The following is a 16571-nucleotide window of genomic DNA, read 5'->3' as shown; positions in this document are numbered from 1 at the left end:
CACATCATTTGTTCACTTAATCGCTTGCAGCATCACGTATTAAATTAATTATGTGTCAGCACGCGAATATAACTAATTATACATATATGTAGGTGGGCAGTTCTTCTTTTTAACCTACATAATGGATAAAAAATTATCCCGAATTTGAAAAAAAATACTTTAGCTTTTTGGTGAACTCTAATAATTTTTATGATAGCTACATTTCTATTCTATCGAAAAAGGTGGTTGGCCGCGAAGTTTAAGTATTTTTTCAAGATTTTCAGAACATAATACGTGGATAAGGCAAAGAAAATTACACCTTCGTCACAGAATCTTTTATTTTTTTTTATCGAAATAGTCTTCGTCGATTAAAATGAAACTTTTTTGATACGTTAATAAACAAAATACCATTTTAGAAAACATATGAAGGAATGGATTTTTAGTAATAACAAAATATTTATTAAGTAGTTATTACCACTCTGTCACAATTTCAGCTAAAATGAAGCTTGTTTTTGCTATAAATATTTTCTCGCTACTAATTACAGTCAAAAATTAACAGCATAGACGTTAACATCAATGACTAAATTTAATATGATTTTTCCAAAGTTGCACTATTTATAACAGAACATATAAACGACCAAAAATAAGTTGACTACCAGGAGACACCAATCGTTACAGAGTGGTAAACGATGTGACATAGTTGTTATTCTATTAAATATGCGGCAGCGTTTTGGAATAAAACAGTTTTATTTAAAAATAATAATTTAGTAACTTACTTATAAATCATTATGGTTTCAAGTTAGTCAAAAAAATTACTGGATATATCTTTATTGTTAGTATAACTAACGAAATCACACTTGAGAACCTCTGGAGAGTGAAATATCCGTATTTCAGGAACTTAAAGGACAAATTTGTTCCAACTACATAAAATAGTGTTTATCTGCACAAATAATATTTTCGGCAACCTAAAATTTAAGTAACTTAATGGAAAATTACGTAATTTGTTAAAGTTTTAACCAGCCATATTTCGAAAATACAGCAGTGGCTCTTAGAACTTGAAAAAAATACTCTTTCCTTTTTTAATTGCCTTAGAAGCTGGAAGGACTTTAATGTTATCATCAAACATCCGATAAATCATTCTCCACCATATTAAACAGTCTACCACATTCATCGTCTGTTCTTGAGAACAATAGCACGAAATTACCTTTTTCACAAACGAAACTTTTTATTAATGCTGCGCAAGTGTATTGGACGTTCCTTTCGCTTCTTACTTTAACCAAAACGTGTAGTTTCTCTTCAATTTTTCTTTGATGAATTTCCTCAGGTTGGATTTTCAGTGTTTCGTAAGAATGTGACAGATTTGTCGTGTGACAGAGGGGTAAAATGTGTTGCAAAGTCGATTAGCATTTAAACAGTAACATAAAGTGTAATATTCACACGTTGATTGCAAAGTAATTGTTATTACCAATGAGTAAATAACAAAATAATAATTTAATTGTATTTTATTTTAACAATTACCTACGTGACGAAGCTGTCGCCGAATAAACACACGCACCTCCTGTCACACATTGCGGGTGGCCGATACGCGGTGTATGGATCTCAAAGGGGAAATCTTACCAAGGGGAAAAGGAGACCTAAACTCTGATCGATGGCAATAAGGACGAGTGGCTCAAACAAATATTTTAAATGGCAACCTACGTGACAGAATGTAACTACTAAAACATTAGGTAGTAAGAGACAAATTTTCAACATTTTTTTAAAATATTTCTGAAATCATTTAAAAATATATATTTTGTTTTACTAAATAGGTAATATCTTCTGGAGTTTAAATAAATTTTTATATTTTATGTCGTCATATATATTTTTTGTAACATTATCGAATATGCGCAGGATGAAGTGGCGGGAGACAGCCAAGATTCGTATGAAATACACCTCTGTCACGCGGATTTACCACTCTGTAACGTAATTTTAAATACAAAAATATAAATTTATATTTTTGTAAACGTGCACAGCCGTTGTGTTTTTAGTACAATGCACGCTGAAATATAAATAAATAAATAAATATTTGAAAAACTCATGATTTTTTCTTCACAACTGATGGAGACTAAGTTATGTAGGTTAAAAAGAAGAACTGCCCAGGTACCTAGGTATTATTTTTTATAAATATGTTTAAAAATTGTTTTTGTTAACATCGACGTTTTATTTTTGTATCCTGTGAGATTCCTGAGAGAGAAAGAAGAAATAATAAAGACATTCGTTTTTAAATATATTCGATAAAACCGTTGCTAAAAACCTTCGTTTCTTGAATGTTCGTACTGGCAACTAGAACTGTTATAATAGAATTCTGTGAGGGTGTGGAGCGCCCATCGCCGGAACAAGTAGCGCCACCGAGCTATCTGATCCAGTTAAACACGAGTTAAACACACCGGTGCACACCGACACACCCTGTTTAGGCACTCTACAAAATTATCTTTTCTTTTTGGAATGGTGCCTAGTTATAAAATAATTTCCTTTAAGTCTAAACTCCATCCTTTAACTTGGACATAACCCACCTTGCGGGGTGGTGGATTAATTATTAATACGAGTATGTTTTATCACACTGTTCCTTTCCAATAAGAGCGATGGAAAATGGCATACATTTTACCTAAGATATGAATTCAGATAACTTTGGTACTTACTTATTTTTTAGATTTGAATCAGTGTCTCTTCCGTGAAAATCGTTAGAGACTATCACTTTTGATGTATTGCTATTAAAGTGAGACAAAATCTGCATGCGAAAAAAACATTTCTGACATAGCTTGATAGTTCAACGCAAGAAAAGAAAGCGAACACTTTAGTTAAAATAAGTTGCACTTCTAGCAACAGGTACCGGAAAAGCATCCGGTTATCTGATCGGCCGCCCGGCACCGGGCCGGCGCGTCCGGCCGCCTGTTAGCACTTCATTTGCATCGCTATCTGATTGTCTCGACGTTCGCTTCTTGTATTTGGAGATTAAAATGTTAAAGACTATAAAAGCTTGCTCACTCGGCGTGTTTATTTGGTTGTTGAAAGTATCTTGCTCTTCGGAAAAGTTGAATGGATGGCAGAATAAAATTGAAATGAAATGCAGTTAGGTACTCAAAATGTATCACGTATCGCCCTATGAAACATTTCTAACAGGGTTTTTCAGCTTCAAGCTGAATAGATTTTCATTCAACTGGTGGCTACGTTGACCGCATACGACAATGGTGTCTGGATAAATCCATAAAGTCGGAACATAAATAAAATATTTCACTTTGCTATGAAAATTAAGCTGTGGAAAACTTAGCCAAAGCAGTCTTGAACAGTTGTCACTGCATATAATAGACTATCTAATGTTTGTAGTACTATGTATTCTAAATTAATATTCAAAATACATTGTGGCCATTTATGGTTTGCGGAAACGCTTAGTGGGTGCTACAACTACACCACAAACAAATATAGTGTGGATATTGTCAGCTAAAGCTGTTTGAATACATTTACACTATCGATTCATGGCCCAGCCTCAACGCTAACGCTTTACTTGGCACACTGAAACTTTCAGCCACTATCGGCGTTACTATAACATTATTACACGTTTTTAGTACTGGTTGAAAGGTCGACCCACTCATATGGTCTCCCACTTTTTGTTCGTGACTACATAAAACTCCTTTATGAATTTCCTTCACAAATGATTTATTCCGCGACATACTTTTAGCCACTTCAACCCTCTTCCGGTGAAAGAGGTGCAAGTGAAATATATGCAAACCTCGACCAGTCACACCCTCCGCGCTGAACCAATCATTTCCGAGATTTCCATTCAACGTACACGTACGCCTACAAAGAACTTTACGATTATGGACACGGAAGCTTCTTTAAGCTCGCAGCAAATTGCTAATAAAACGGGAACGCGTTACTTACGCACATAGTTTTATACTACCCTTCTATCAGCATAAAAACTGGCTGAAAAAAAAACTCACCTCATCGTAAATGAAGTTGTCGATCTCCTCGAGCGGGCGTCCGTACAGCGTGGGCGGGAAGGGCTCGTACTTGCGCGGCAGACGCGCGCCGTCCTCCACGGACAGGCGGCGGCGCGGCATGAAGCCGAACTCGCGCACCAGCTGCGCGCCCCGCGAGCCCGCGCGCCGCGCCGACTCGCGCGTGAAGGGCGTCACGGCGGCGCGCGGCTCCTCGCCCTTGCCCGCCGCCGACTTGTCGAACTTCACCCCCTCGAGCGGCAGGCGCAGCTCGTGCGGGCGCGGCCGCTCCCCGCGCGCCAGCTCGTCCAGCGTCTCGCGCGACTGGCTGGCCGCCAGCGGCGCCGCCGCCTCGGGGTTGGTGGCCTCCAGCGTGCGCACGATCTCGCCCAGCAGCCGGGAGCCGTCGATCTCCTCGCCGGGCGAGTGCAGCGGCGCCGGCGCGGGGAACGACAGCCGCCGCTCGTCCTCCATGCTGCCGGCTACCGGCCGCGCCGCCGCATGCCTCCACCGACGCACATACACACACACTCACACACTAGCGCCGGGCGCGCGCATCCCTCATTGTCACTGCCACCTGAAACAATGTGTGAATAAAGTTACACAAAATATTGTATTTCAGCAGTATTGGTTTTCATCAAGGGACTATGTATGTTGTATACGAGGCATATCTGATAAAATCCGGATCGAATGAACATGATGTACTGTATTTCAGCATGAGTGAAGTGCAGAAGAGTAATGCGAGAGTCATGAATCACAGCGGCGGCGGCGATACGCGATCCATCAATCATGGCGGATATCGGCGACTGATCGCTTTATTATGCCTTGTTGAACATCCACTGCGTGACCGCTTTACACTGAAAACTTATTTCTATATACTTAGGTAATGCTGAAGAAGTTTTACCAATTATTTAGGTACACTCGGCCACATAAAATGTAGGGTTTGCTTTTTAGAGGTTAATAAATACACTGTATAACGTCATACACATCTGTTCATAAGGATGGTTGCTCATAATTATGTACTATCGGAAATTGGACAACCCGCCTATTCACTACAAATACACTCTCGGACGACGAGTAGCGCTCGGGACATTGTTTTGAATTCGGGCCGGCATGTATTTCCTAAATGTGACCTATACAAGGTATGTGCCAATGTTGTGCAGACCTCCACTAGCAGTGTGGAGGCGTGTAGTGCAGCGATCGATCACCGCAGGGTAGACGCGGCCGTCGCCCACCACGCGACACTCGGCAAGCCGAGGCATGATACAGCCCATTTATTATCAGCACATAAATTTCCGAATACACTTTCCGAGCCGGCTCATCCCTCATTCACCCAATTGAAATCACCGCACCGCCCTGCGCTAACCTCGTCCTTTAACAATATCGTGCACAGCAATTTGTGACTAATGTCTTTCTTTACCCCTAAACGGTAAGAGCCAGATTGCCTTGCTAAGGAAAATGTTTGAAATTGCTTATTTTATGTTATTTTTACCGATGCGGATTTGAGCTACATTGCAGTGCCATTAAATTCCCGGTTCAAACGACACTAGTCACGCCTTCAGATTATAGAAACGTTAGCTTATCGGGTCACGCCATTAAAATAACGGGTTGGGGCTAAATTTGAACATTACTTTCCTCAACCTTGATTAACAATCGATTTGTACGAGCTATTTTAAACTGAAAAAGAAGGTAAAGTTATAGCACTAATAACGTACAAGTTTAGTATTACTTACTGTTACTTAAGAGCTGTTTGCACTATAAATCCTGTAGTTATATTGAGTATTGTGTATCCGGTCTATAATAGGCACTTGCTCACTGCAAACTGGATCATATTTACTAAGCTATCCAATAAAATGCTCCGAGGAGGAAAAGCGAAACACACACATGATGACGTAACGAACGCGTTTCCCTGTAACATTTATTTGCGTTCAATAAGTACCTACGTAACATTGTGATTGAAGGCGGTTAGTTGGTCATTACCTACTTGGGTACAGTCCAGTGACTTTAGTGTGAGACATCTCTAAGGAACTTGCAACTATTGTTGCTTATTTTAACCATTGATACCCGAGTCCGTTATTCTATGATTTTAACTATCAAAGCTCACACTGTTTGCTCCTACTTCCTTGCCACTTCCATAAATAATTAAGAAATGTCTAAGAATTCGCAGTAGGTATGTGAGTTCCTAAAAAATATGAGGTACACTAACGATAGAAAAACCGCAATTCATTTAAAAAAAACATATTTATATGAATTAGATATGAATGCAAGTTCTTGGCTGCTGTGCTGACGTCAAAATTTACCACAAACGAGAAATGTAATGCATCTGTTCCACAAAAGATAACTTTTTAAGTAAACTCTGCTTATCATAAATTCCCTTTATGACCGGCGGGTGGCTTCGCATTTTTTAAAGGTACAGCCGAGATCGTTTTACGATATTTTCCCGTAAAAAAGGTAGTAAAAGCGTAAGAGGAGAGGTTTTTATAACAACATTACGGCCGCGACTCCGTAATACTGCGCGTCTTTCAGTGAAGCTTCAATCTCGTAGTCTAATGCAGAGTAAACTAACTACGATAGTGATATATGAAATGAGTTTCAGAAACTAACGAGTATAATAAAATACCGGTCACGAAGAGAGTTCGTTTTATCTCTCTCTCTCCGTGTATTCTGGGCAATCAGCGACTGTCAACTGATGTGATTAATTGATAACCAAGCTACATAGATACTATCACGGTCTTGACTTGAAAAATAAGACGGCCTTAAACAGGTAGCGGTAGTAGTAGTGGCTGCATGAGGAAATGGGAGGACAGAGCATTATGGCGCTCCTTTGTAGACGCCTATATATATAGCAGTGGACTACGAACTTATGTTGATGAAAATAGTACGTAGCTGATTTCACACAAGGTGACTACTTCTGGCCTAGATACGTTTGGGTAACACCCTTTGTAAGCAGCATAACAAAAAGAGCGCCAGTGAATCGGTGAGGGCCGTTTCAGTATTCCTAGTGACGCGAACGAAAACCAATCCACTTCGCTATTCATCTTTATTCAAACAGATATTCCTCTCCATCCGCCTAATATCTTGCTTTTCTAAAAGTGAGAGCCCCAGATATTGATGTAACAAAGAGATAAAATAATTGTGTCTTTAATTACGTGATATCTTGTGGATGGTACAATAATAACATAAGAGTTTCATGTTGGTGTGCAGACCAACAAGTAGGTATAGCTACATAGATAAAAGTCATTGAAAAAGTGTACAAATCGCATAATCCGAAAAACGTAAATATAAAAATTATCAACAAATTCCTAATTGCACTGCACATTTTATGCAGAATGTGTTGCATGATTGGCGAGCGATCGCATTTCAAATGCATCCATCATTCCATTTCATCTTCCAAAACAGAGCTGTCATTATTGGTTTGCATAACAAAGAGAAATTGGTGATAGATACAGATAGGTACAAATTTATGTAGATGTTATCGAAATAAACTGTGATGAATTTTATCAAAGCCAAGGTTCAGCTACATGATTGCTACAGCGAAACTCTTTCCTGGAAGCCAGAGCAACGATTGGCATCATAGAGAAAATACTTTTAGTCTCCCATAGAAATACATTGGTACATAATACCAGTCTCATAATACATTTATTTTCCTAAAGCTGTCATTGTTATAGTACGCTCATATTTGTTTTCTACCCTGAATAGCCTACGGGTTATGGGGTTCGGGCGGCCCGGAATTCAGTCTTGCATGATACGTTACGTACAATACACAGCTAAAAAAATTATGAGAGGTCAACAATGCAACGCAGTGTTTCGTAATAAAAGCATCTTATTGAGTTGGCAATATTTCGTGGCCATTTTTCTCGCAACGTCTGGCGGCATTGTTGCCGGGCGCTGTTGTCACTGCATTGTCTTCTTGTTCACGTTAACTCTGACAGCGCCCCCCGCCCCCTTTCCGCCCCCTACTTGACGCCCCCTCGTGCCTCAACTCGAATAAACTTTTATTTACAGTGTAATTTTTGTTAATCAATTTTGTAATATAATTTGCTCTTACGGTACAACTTCGTGAGGAAACCTGCACATGTAGATTCTAGATTCTAGATGTACCGTAAGTGCAATGTACTCATTCGAAAACGCCGATACGGCTCGCGACATCACATGAGTTCAATAGTGTACAGCGAAAAGCCCTTGCTGTCTCCTCTGAGTTCCACTTCGGGGGTTGCAGTCGTGAGCTTAATAAGTAAGTACAATGTACATACCTATGTACTTATCTTTATAAAATAAACGTTTGCCTTTTTTCTTATCGTGCCTCCTCTTCTATACTGATTGTGGAACAATCAGTATTTATTATTTACTAGGCTAGTTTGCTTTTATTAGTCGGATCTATTTCCTCCCCGACTGCTCGGCCGAGATAAATCAACAGCACCGTTCTATTTGTAGAGGGAATGCCTGTTCGCACCGATCTTGTGTAGCTGTACTTGTATAGCTTTGCAGGGTGCAGTTTTATAAGTGACGTAGCTGTAATGGTTCGCTCGATTCTTTTTCATGCCATGCCTGAGTTGGTCCTTTTATGAGAATTAGTAACTGGAACATCACAAAAAATACCTTTTATAGAAGATAAATAACTTAACAGTCACAGAGCTTGTGTCCATGTGGTTCGTCGTTCGCCCTACCTACTGATCGCATCACGAAAACGTATTTTGCATTATCGTCATATAGAAATCACAGTTTTCGCAAGAGTTTCAAAGAGTTATTTTCGTTGTAGTTTAGAGTTTTTTAACTATTAGAGTTATAATATTTATATCAGTTACTCCTATACTTATTTTGCTCCAACATTCACACCTGTATATCTCTATAGCTTTATGTAATAGTTAAATAACATTATGTATGTGACGCGTAGGCCTGCGGTCGGTAATCTGTGCAAATGAATCAGCATACAGGTACGAACTGTCAAACTAAATTAATTTCATAGCACCCCCGTCCCGCGCCCCCGCGGCCCCGCGCCCCCGCGCCCCCTGCCTAAGCGAATGGAACAAATTACTGATACGCAGTTTATGTCGCTTTTGTACTAAGCGGCTCGTTGTTTATGTATATTAGTTTATTGTGTTAACTATTAGGATTTTAGTTATTCAAGACATTAGGTTAGTGTGAACTTAAAACAAACAGAATCCAAATAAAGCTTGCTATCTGTGGGGCAATTCTCGACTACCCGTCTTTATTAAAGTCACCTGTCAGTGGCGCGACATAACGCCATATTATGTAGTAAGTAAACAATTAGAAATTAAATGCCAATTTCTCCATAATCGGTTAGAGCATAACCAGGGAGTAGTGGTTGATTTTTGACACGTCTCTCATGAATTTTGTATGGAGATGACGTTTAATTTATAAATCAATCCCTGTCGGTTAGATAACCGACTATGGAGAAATTGGCACCAAACACTAGACTCGAAAGGCGATTGGTTGAGAATCGGCTACCTGGCCCACGAGGCACGTTCAGATTACGGTGTACACACAAGCAGTGGCTGGTTGGTGGAAATCGACCACAGTTTGCTAGCGCCAGTCTACGCCAGTCTACGCCAGTCTACGCAGTCTGGGTCACCCCCTTTCAGCTTACTTACTACACCACTTTTTCTACACCCTGTATGTTTAGCACCGGTTATGTACTGACCGTTGATGTCGTAAATTTATAGGCTGATGTTTATAAATAATAATAATAATATACCTCTAATATCCTAGATTCAACTTACACTCCCGTTCTAAACATTTCTATTGAATGATGAGCTTAATTTTTATTTTTATCTTTACTCGTATCTTATTTCGAACATGTTATTCCAATCCAACAACTGCAATTTACAGATTACAATAAGTATGCTGTGTGTTCAAATAAATAATCTATCCGTCCAGGTAACATTCATTATGTACAGAGACCAAACCACTGCACACTGACCCCCTATTCATCTCACCTCCAACAAAATAAATAACAACCGAAAAGTGAAATGTGCAATCTCATTGGCAAATATTGCCTTAAAAGGTAAAAGCAAACATGGCAGCCGCTTGCTTCCCTGCGACAACTATGCCACTATTGATACCCAAGTTTGAAGGTAAACAATAACTTCACTTCCACTTTCAGACTCGGCTTTACCTTCTGGGTCACTCTAGCTTACGAAGTTTCAAGGCCTGCCCGTCTAGTACAGGTTTGATAGTTTATCGAAAACTATAAAAGTTTACGTTTTCTCGCATACAAAGTGGCGCCTCTAGCGGAAACTATGATTAAACTTTTGACAGATAATGTATGCAGGTGACAAAAGGAAACCTAAACTTTTTTCGTTTTCAAAAATTGCAAAACCTGTACTCATTGAGTATGAATGATCTGAGGCGCGAGCATAGGATTCGATACTATTTTCGAATCTACACGAAAGGTCGCTTTTACCAAACCCGAAACGTATTTAAATAAAATTTTAAATACATTTTGTACCAACTGACAGACGTATGACAGGCTACTAAATACGTTTAGCGTTTGGTGGAATTCCACCTAACATGGAAAAAACAAATGACACTTTTGGAACTACAAATTTGCCTTACATTTTGACAGTGACATTTGACGATACGCAACGAATACGGAGGTTTCGAATCCTGTGCTCGGGCAACTGGAGACGACATAGGCAGACGTTCCCCTCTGGCGGGGTAGTGGGCCAGAAAGGCCCACCGATTTATAAAAACTAGTTGCAGTCTCAATTTTCGCTAGACTCAATCTAGATGGCAAAGCGTTCGTTTCATAGAAAATGATTTGTTTACATACTAAAATGACAGCTTCAATTCATAGAATATCCGGACTCCGGATTTGATCACAGATTTGGTCATGATTTATTGTTATTAGCTGTTTCCTAGCAACCAATGTCAAAAAAATGCAATAGTGATGTACCGGTATGTATGTGGATATGTATTAATCGACAAAAAAGGTCATAGTTGGGAAGCGTCCGTAGTCAAGTAGGCTTCAGTGATCGTAACTGATTACTGATGTAAAGCAACAACTGACACGGTCAGCCATTGGATGGGTTACCGATTTCAAATGGTTCTTTTCTGGACGCTTACGTGCTTCGGACGGCACGTTAAGCCGTGGGTCCTGGTTGCTGCTTCGGCAGCAGTCGTTAAGCCTAGTCGGCTTGAAAGCATCTGACCGCGTCGTCGGGTTGCCCATTTATCCGACAACTTCAGTGCATTGGCATTCATTCAAAAACGGCGATACGGCTCGAGACCTATCACGGGAGTATAAATGTACAGCGAAAAGCGGGTGACTTCGTTTATTAATCATTCATAATTAAATTTAACTACCTAATTCATTTAAAATTAATATTTATAACCCATGTTCTCGAATTCATCGATAACACTTATCGATAATTGTTACATCCATTGGCAAGAAAAATGAAGACACTGTGTTCATTATTAAATGTCACTTCACGTAACCCTTATTCCTGGGAATTAAAACTCATAATGAAATGTCAAATGGGACATAATCATGGTAAACGGTAAAATTTCCCCCCGCAAAAATTGGCAGACTTTTTTGTATCAAGAAAAATCGCTATGACGCTTCCCGAGGGTACACCCGAGTCCGTGTTGTTCTATGCCTGTACTAGACGATCTGCTCTGCTTACCACGACTACTCTATCTCGTTGTTTTAAATGCCCCAATTGCATGGATAGTTCACGTTCGTTCGTTTTTTGTAAAGCTAGAATAACCTTCAGTAAGATAGTATAAGCCACAACAAACACATGCCTAATAATATGAAACTGGAATGGAGCCAAGTGCCGCTGTTATGTATTTAGCATAACCACATTCAGTTAAATATTTATCTGCTGTTACATGCGCCATAATTGCATTCTGCTAATTGAACTGGCGGTGACTTTGGTCGTGTGGTAAGATGCTTGAATGCAATTTTCAATTATATGCTTATTTTATATTAATAATATGTTTGCGATACTAATATTTTTTAACTTTTATTAATTAGGTTGATAGCAATCTTACGCTACTAACTTCGAAATTTTTACGTCGTGAGCAAAATTTAATACAGCATTACAATATAAGTTTCCTCACCTCTAATTCTGTAATTATGTAGCGTTAAAGTTTTAGAATACAACGGAATACACTTATGTAACATCCATAACTTTAGATACTACGTATCTAAACTGGGGCACAACTATATCGGTTATACATAATGTTCTTTTGACACCAATGTATGAAAGCTGAAAGGGAGACTGCCCGCAGTGCAATACATTATAAACCACTTTAGGTGTTGACTTATACTATATAGATCTATATACTGTATATACCTACAAAATATGGAATCATTGGTTATATAAATATCCTTTAAATGGATTTAAATCATGTTTTATTATCAATTTAAATTCATTTACTTACATATGATACCTTATTCAAAACTAAAAAAAATCAAAGATTTTTCGTTACTCAGTGTTTTTGCCGAATCGTACTATCGGAGACGGGTTATTTGGAAAACGGTTCCGAACTCCGAAGCAGACGGCCATGATAATCAAACTAGACTCGCAAAATGAGAGTCAGACGGGACAGAACAATAAATGACCCGTTGTTAATCTGCAGGATATCCCGCTTTCAACATTTTGTAGTCCAGTAGCGAGCTAGCGGGTCCACTACTCGGAGCGATCTCGATCTCAATTTAACGCTTCAATAGAACTGAGTTCAATGCAACGTTTTTTCTTTTGCAGATTTTACACGTTGCCAGTATGCTAGTGATTTTTAAAAGTGGAACATGTAATGCTTTTCATTGGTTGGTGCTAACTTTCGGATATCAATACAGCAAAAAAAACGATTTTATATTTTCTTTTTGATGTGTGCGTAACACTGCAACTTTGCGAGTGTGTTTGTTGTCACTAAAATCAACAAATTTATATAAATGTACATAATATGAAACTTTACAGCTATAAAACTTGGACTTTAAATTAATACAATAGCTAACTTTTATCGTGCTTTTTAATTTAAATATAACAACACAATTTTGTGTTCAAAATGGTTTAATTATAAATAACTTTGGAATAGGGAAAGCCACAGTTCAGTCGTGTTAAAAACAACCACAGTACAGTAAATGACATGACAGCCTCATCAGAAAATATCAAAATAGCGTGCAATCACACAGGGAGCACAGCAAAGCAAAATGAGCTGGATTCAAACACGCTTTGTGGATAACAGTACCGAGAACGGTATATTCGCTATAATAATACATAAATATGTTCTTTGAATCGAGAATGCGGCACAAAGGGATCAAATTGGATACAGAACTTAAATTTAAACCTGTCAAAACTTTACAAAGGTTTACAGACGCAGCAATTCCAAAATCCCAAACCAACACTCTATTCCTGACGCATACACAGGAAGAAAAAGAGACCCTGACCAGCCAAGGGTTTGGAGAAGGAACGGGATCACGCGTCTTAACCATACACGAAGCACAGGGATTGACGTACGAATCCGTCATTATCATAAAAACAAAAGATAAAATAAAGTTGCACGATAGCATACCTCACGCAGTAGTGGCGCTGTCGAGGCACACCTCCGCCTGCACCTACTATGCGGATGACACCGAGGACGCTATCGGCAACCTCGCTAAAACGGCAATAACAGCACCGAAGAAACGGATCCTCGAGTACAACCTAAAGATGGCAATAAAAAATCGGGACAAAGAGGTCATTGCCCAGCAATCAAGGCTTTTGGCAACGCAAAATGGAGCGGAATAGGAGAATTTTTATTTTAATTTTATATTGACGGCCAAACCGTATTGCATGTATTTTATAGTTTTGTTATGTATGTATTGTAATATAGCATGTATTGTATAGTTTTGATATGTAGGTATTGTATAGTATATCATGAATTAATATTATCTGTATAAGAACTAACCAATAAAATTAAGATAGTTTTAAGAACACTGTCACACATTAACACCAGGCAAAACAACAGCGATGACAAAAGGAGTGTGTGGCCACTGACAGGCGTCTGTTAAGTTCTCTGAAGACAGCTGACACTGGCCCTACCCTTCAAATGTTTGTTGCCATTATAATTGTAAGTGTGACTGTGTGAAACAAAGAAAAAAAAAAAGAAAAAAAAAAAAAAAAAAAACAAGAAATGCACAACTGGGGGTTTTTAGTCGGTTAAAGGCCGACACTACCTGGGTCCCCTTCCCAGGTGTCTGTGTAGATTTTCCTCCAGGAGTGCAAAAAAAAAAAAAATTATTAATAATATATAGGTATATATATATAAAAGATAAAATATATATATTATAAGCTTCCACATTGAGTAGTGAGTAGTTAAAAGATGAAGATAAAAAACAACCAAACTCTCACAATATATTGATCTCTCAAAAAGGCACGGACATAAAGTCTGTGGAGTGATAATAAAATCTTTAAAAAAAAAAAAAAAAAAAAAAACCTGTCAAAACTAAAATATCCACACCGGAAAGTGAAGTTAGAGTGCATCTAGATCAATCTTGATCTATTGCTGACATTTTCTAACTGTACACTGTTATAGCATGACAAAAACCGACCCTTGAAAAATAAACATATTTTAACTTACATAATGACTGTGTGCTACGATAGTAATGGGGAGTAACGCGTGTGAATTTGCCGCTAGGGGCGCTGGTGTCGACTGAGGTTAAGTGACATTTTACTTTTCATATAATTTGTTTGGCGGGCTTCGTGATAAATTATATTTTCGTTCATTTCCCTGTTGAAAAGTGATCTCTTTTCGCGAAATTATCGCAAATATGGATTATTTATCGATGAATGTGCACGCTTTGAAAGCTGAATTAAGGAAAAGAGGCGCATAAATAAGCGGTCTCAAAGAGCAGCTAATTCAGAGGTTAGTTTGTTTACTGTTTACAAACTTATTTTTTACGAAATGTATGCTTGTTTGCTTAGGTAACAGCTATGTTTTTGCTTTTTACAGACACCAAGACTATGACCGTAACAGTAACTTGGTTGTTAACGTAGAGGACAGCATCATACAACAAAATGATTCAGTGTATACTGTTGAGTGGCCTTAAGAAACTTTGTATAGCAGTGTAAACACTAAAAATGAAACTCCAGATCTAGATATTGTCACCAATGAGTAACTACTTTGGAATTTATGTACAGTGTACGTACATACCATCGCTCTTACGGTGAATGAAAACATCGTGATAAAACCTGCATATCTAGATTTTCGAACCCACCAACCTGCAGAGGACCAGTGTGGTAGGAAATGGTCCAAGCTTAGGAGTGGAGTTTAGACCTTAAGGCGGACATGGACAAAGGCTCCATTCGAGTGAGCCAGGTGCAGGTACTGACACCCCCACAAATAATAGAATACTTAGTATACTATACTACCATTATTAAGTTTCAACTAACAACTCAACCAGCATTCATTGTGTGGATTACTAATGTGTTATATTTTTTGTATAGCAGTGTGTTTAAACGGAGAGGATAAATAAAAGTTAAATCAGTGTGTAATTCTTTTATTTTTAGTGTATTTATTAAATGCCTAATCCTTATTTACATTATGTTCTTTCTGAAATTGGTTATAATGATTTTCACAAACACGAGATTATCGGATAATAATTATTTCACAAGCCACTGTTTTAGAACAGTTTTATCACTTGGTAACATATGTCCTCCTTTTCTTTCCCAATATAACGGATCTGAACAACATTGCGGCATAGTAACTCGATATGATGATAGTTATTTTATAATTAATAAGCTTATAAGATTCAAGATTTAAAAACTTTATTTGGCGCCAATTTGATAAAGTCGCCTTTGATAAATTTGACAGCTATGGTACCTCTTTACCTCAGTCGACAGTGGCGCCAACTGGTGAGCAAAAAAACGGTAGTCCCCATTCAGTATTTAGAGTATTTTTATTGGGTTTGTTAGTTTTTAGAGTATTTTGAATGGGTTTTTTTAATTTATAATTTTACTTGTTAATGTCATGCGTCATAACTATTATCATGTCCTGGAATTTTTGGACAGTGGTTTAATTGTAGAGATGCGAAAGAGAGATATAATTTTAAAAAAATATCTGAGGTAATTTATGGCCACTTTTTCACTTTTTAATGTCAATTTAAATATGGAATGCAGTGAATTGACATCCTTAGCAAGACTAAAAACTAATACGATGCTCCAAACACAATCGTTTTATCATATAGAAAATCATCATCCAGCCTCACAAAACGATTTGATTCGAATTCCCAAATTAGTATCAAACTTCTAACTCTAACTTATATTAAATAAACTTTACTGAGATTAAAACCTTTTGAAATTGGAATCCATTTGATATCACGACGAGTTACAATCACAATACAAGTTTCAGTTTGAATTTCAGCGGATTTTGAAGAATAAGCCGCGGGCGGAATCAATTCCGATAGCGCCGACGTCACCGCCGGCTGGTACAGTCAGCAACACTATATAGTTTTATGACACATGTACACAAACACATGGACAAAAATTACAAAAAAATATTATCTAACGCATATGTACAAATGGCGGCCGTATCGCTTAAAGCGATTTCTTCCAGGCAACCTTTGGGTGGACGGATATTTCGGTGATCTTCAGGCAAATCATATAAAGTATA

At 38.2% G+C, this 16571-nt stretch overlaps 1 protein-coding gene across 5 annotated transcripts in view; it reads right to left on the bottom strand.

The window, feature by feature from the left end:
• Positions 1 to 16571, bottom strand: part of LOC119690624 (sodium channel protein 60E-like) — a 146350-nt gene that overhangs the window by 92229 nt on the left and 37550 nt on the right. For all 5 annotated transcript variants that reach the window (XM_048627963.1, XM_048627964.1, XM_048627965.1 and 2 more), the window contains exon 3: positions 3957 to 4530. In XM_048627963.1, coding sequence (XP_048483920.1) covers positions 3957 to 4427 — 471 coding nt within the window. In that variant the 5' untranslated portion in view covers positions 4428 to 4530. The remainder of the gene's footprint in view (positions 1 to 3956; positions 4531 to 16571) is intronic.

The sequence above is a fragment of the Plutella xylostella genome, chromosome 19, assembly GCF_932276165.1.
Source record: "Plutella xylostella chromosome 19, ilPluXylo3.1, whole genome shotgun sequence".
NCBI lineage: Eukaryota > Metazoa > Arthropoda > Insecta > Lepidoptera > Plutellidae > Plutella > Plutella xylostella.
Note: the sequence above shows the minus strand (reverse complement) of the source record. Positions and strands in the feature narration are given on the sequence as shown.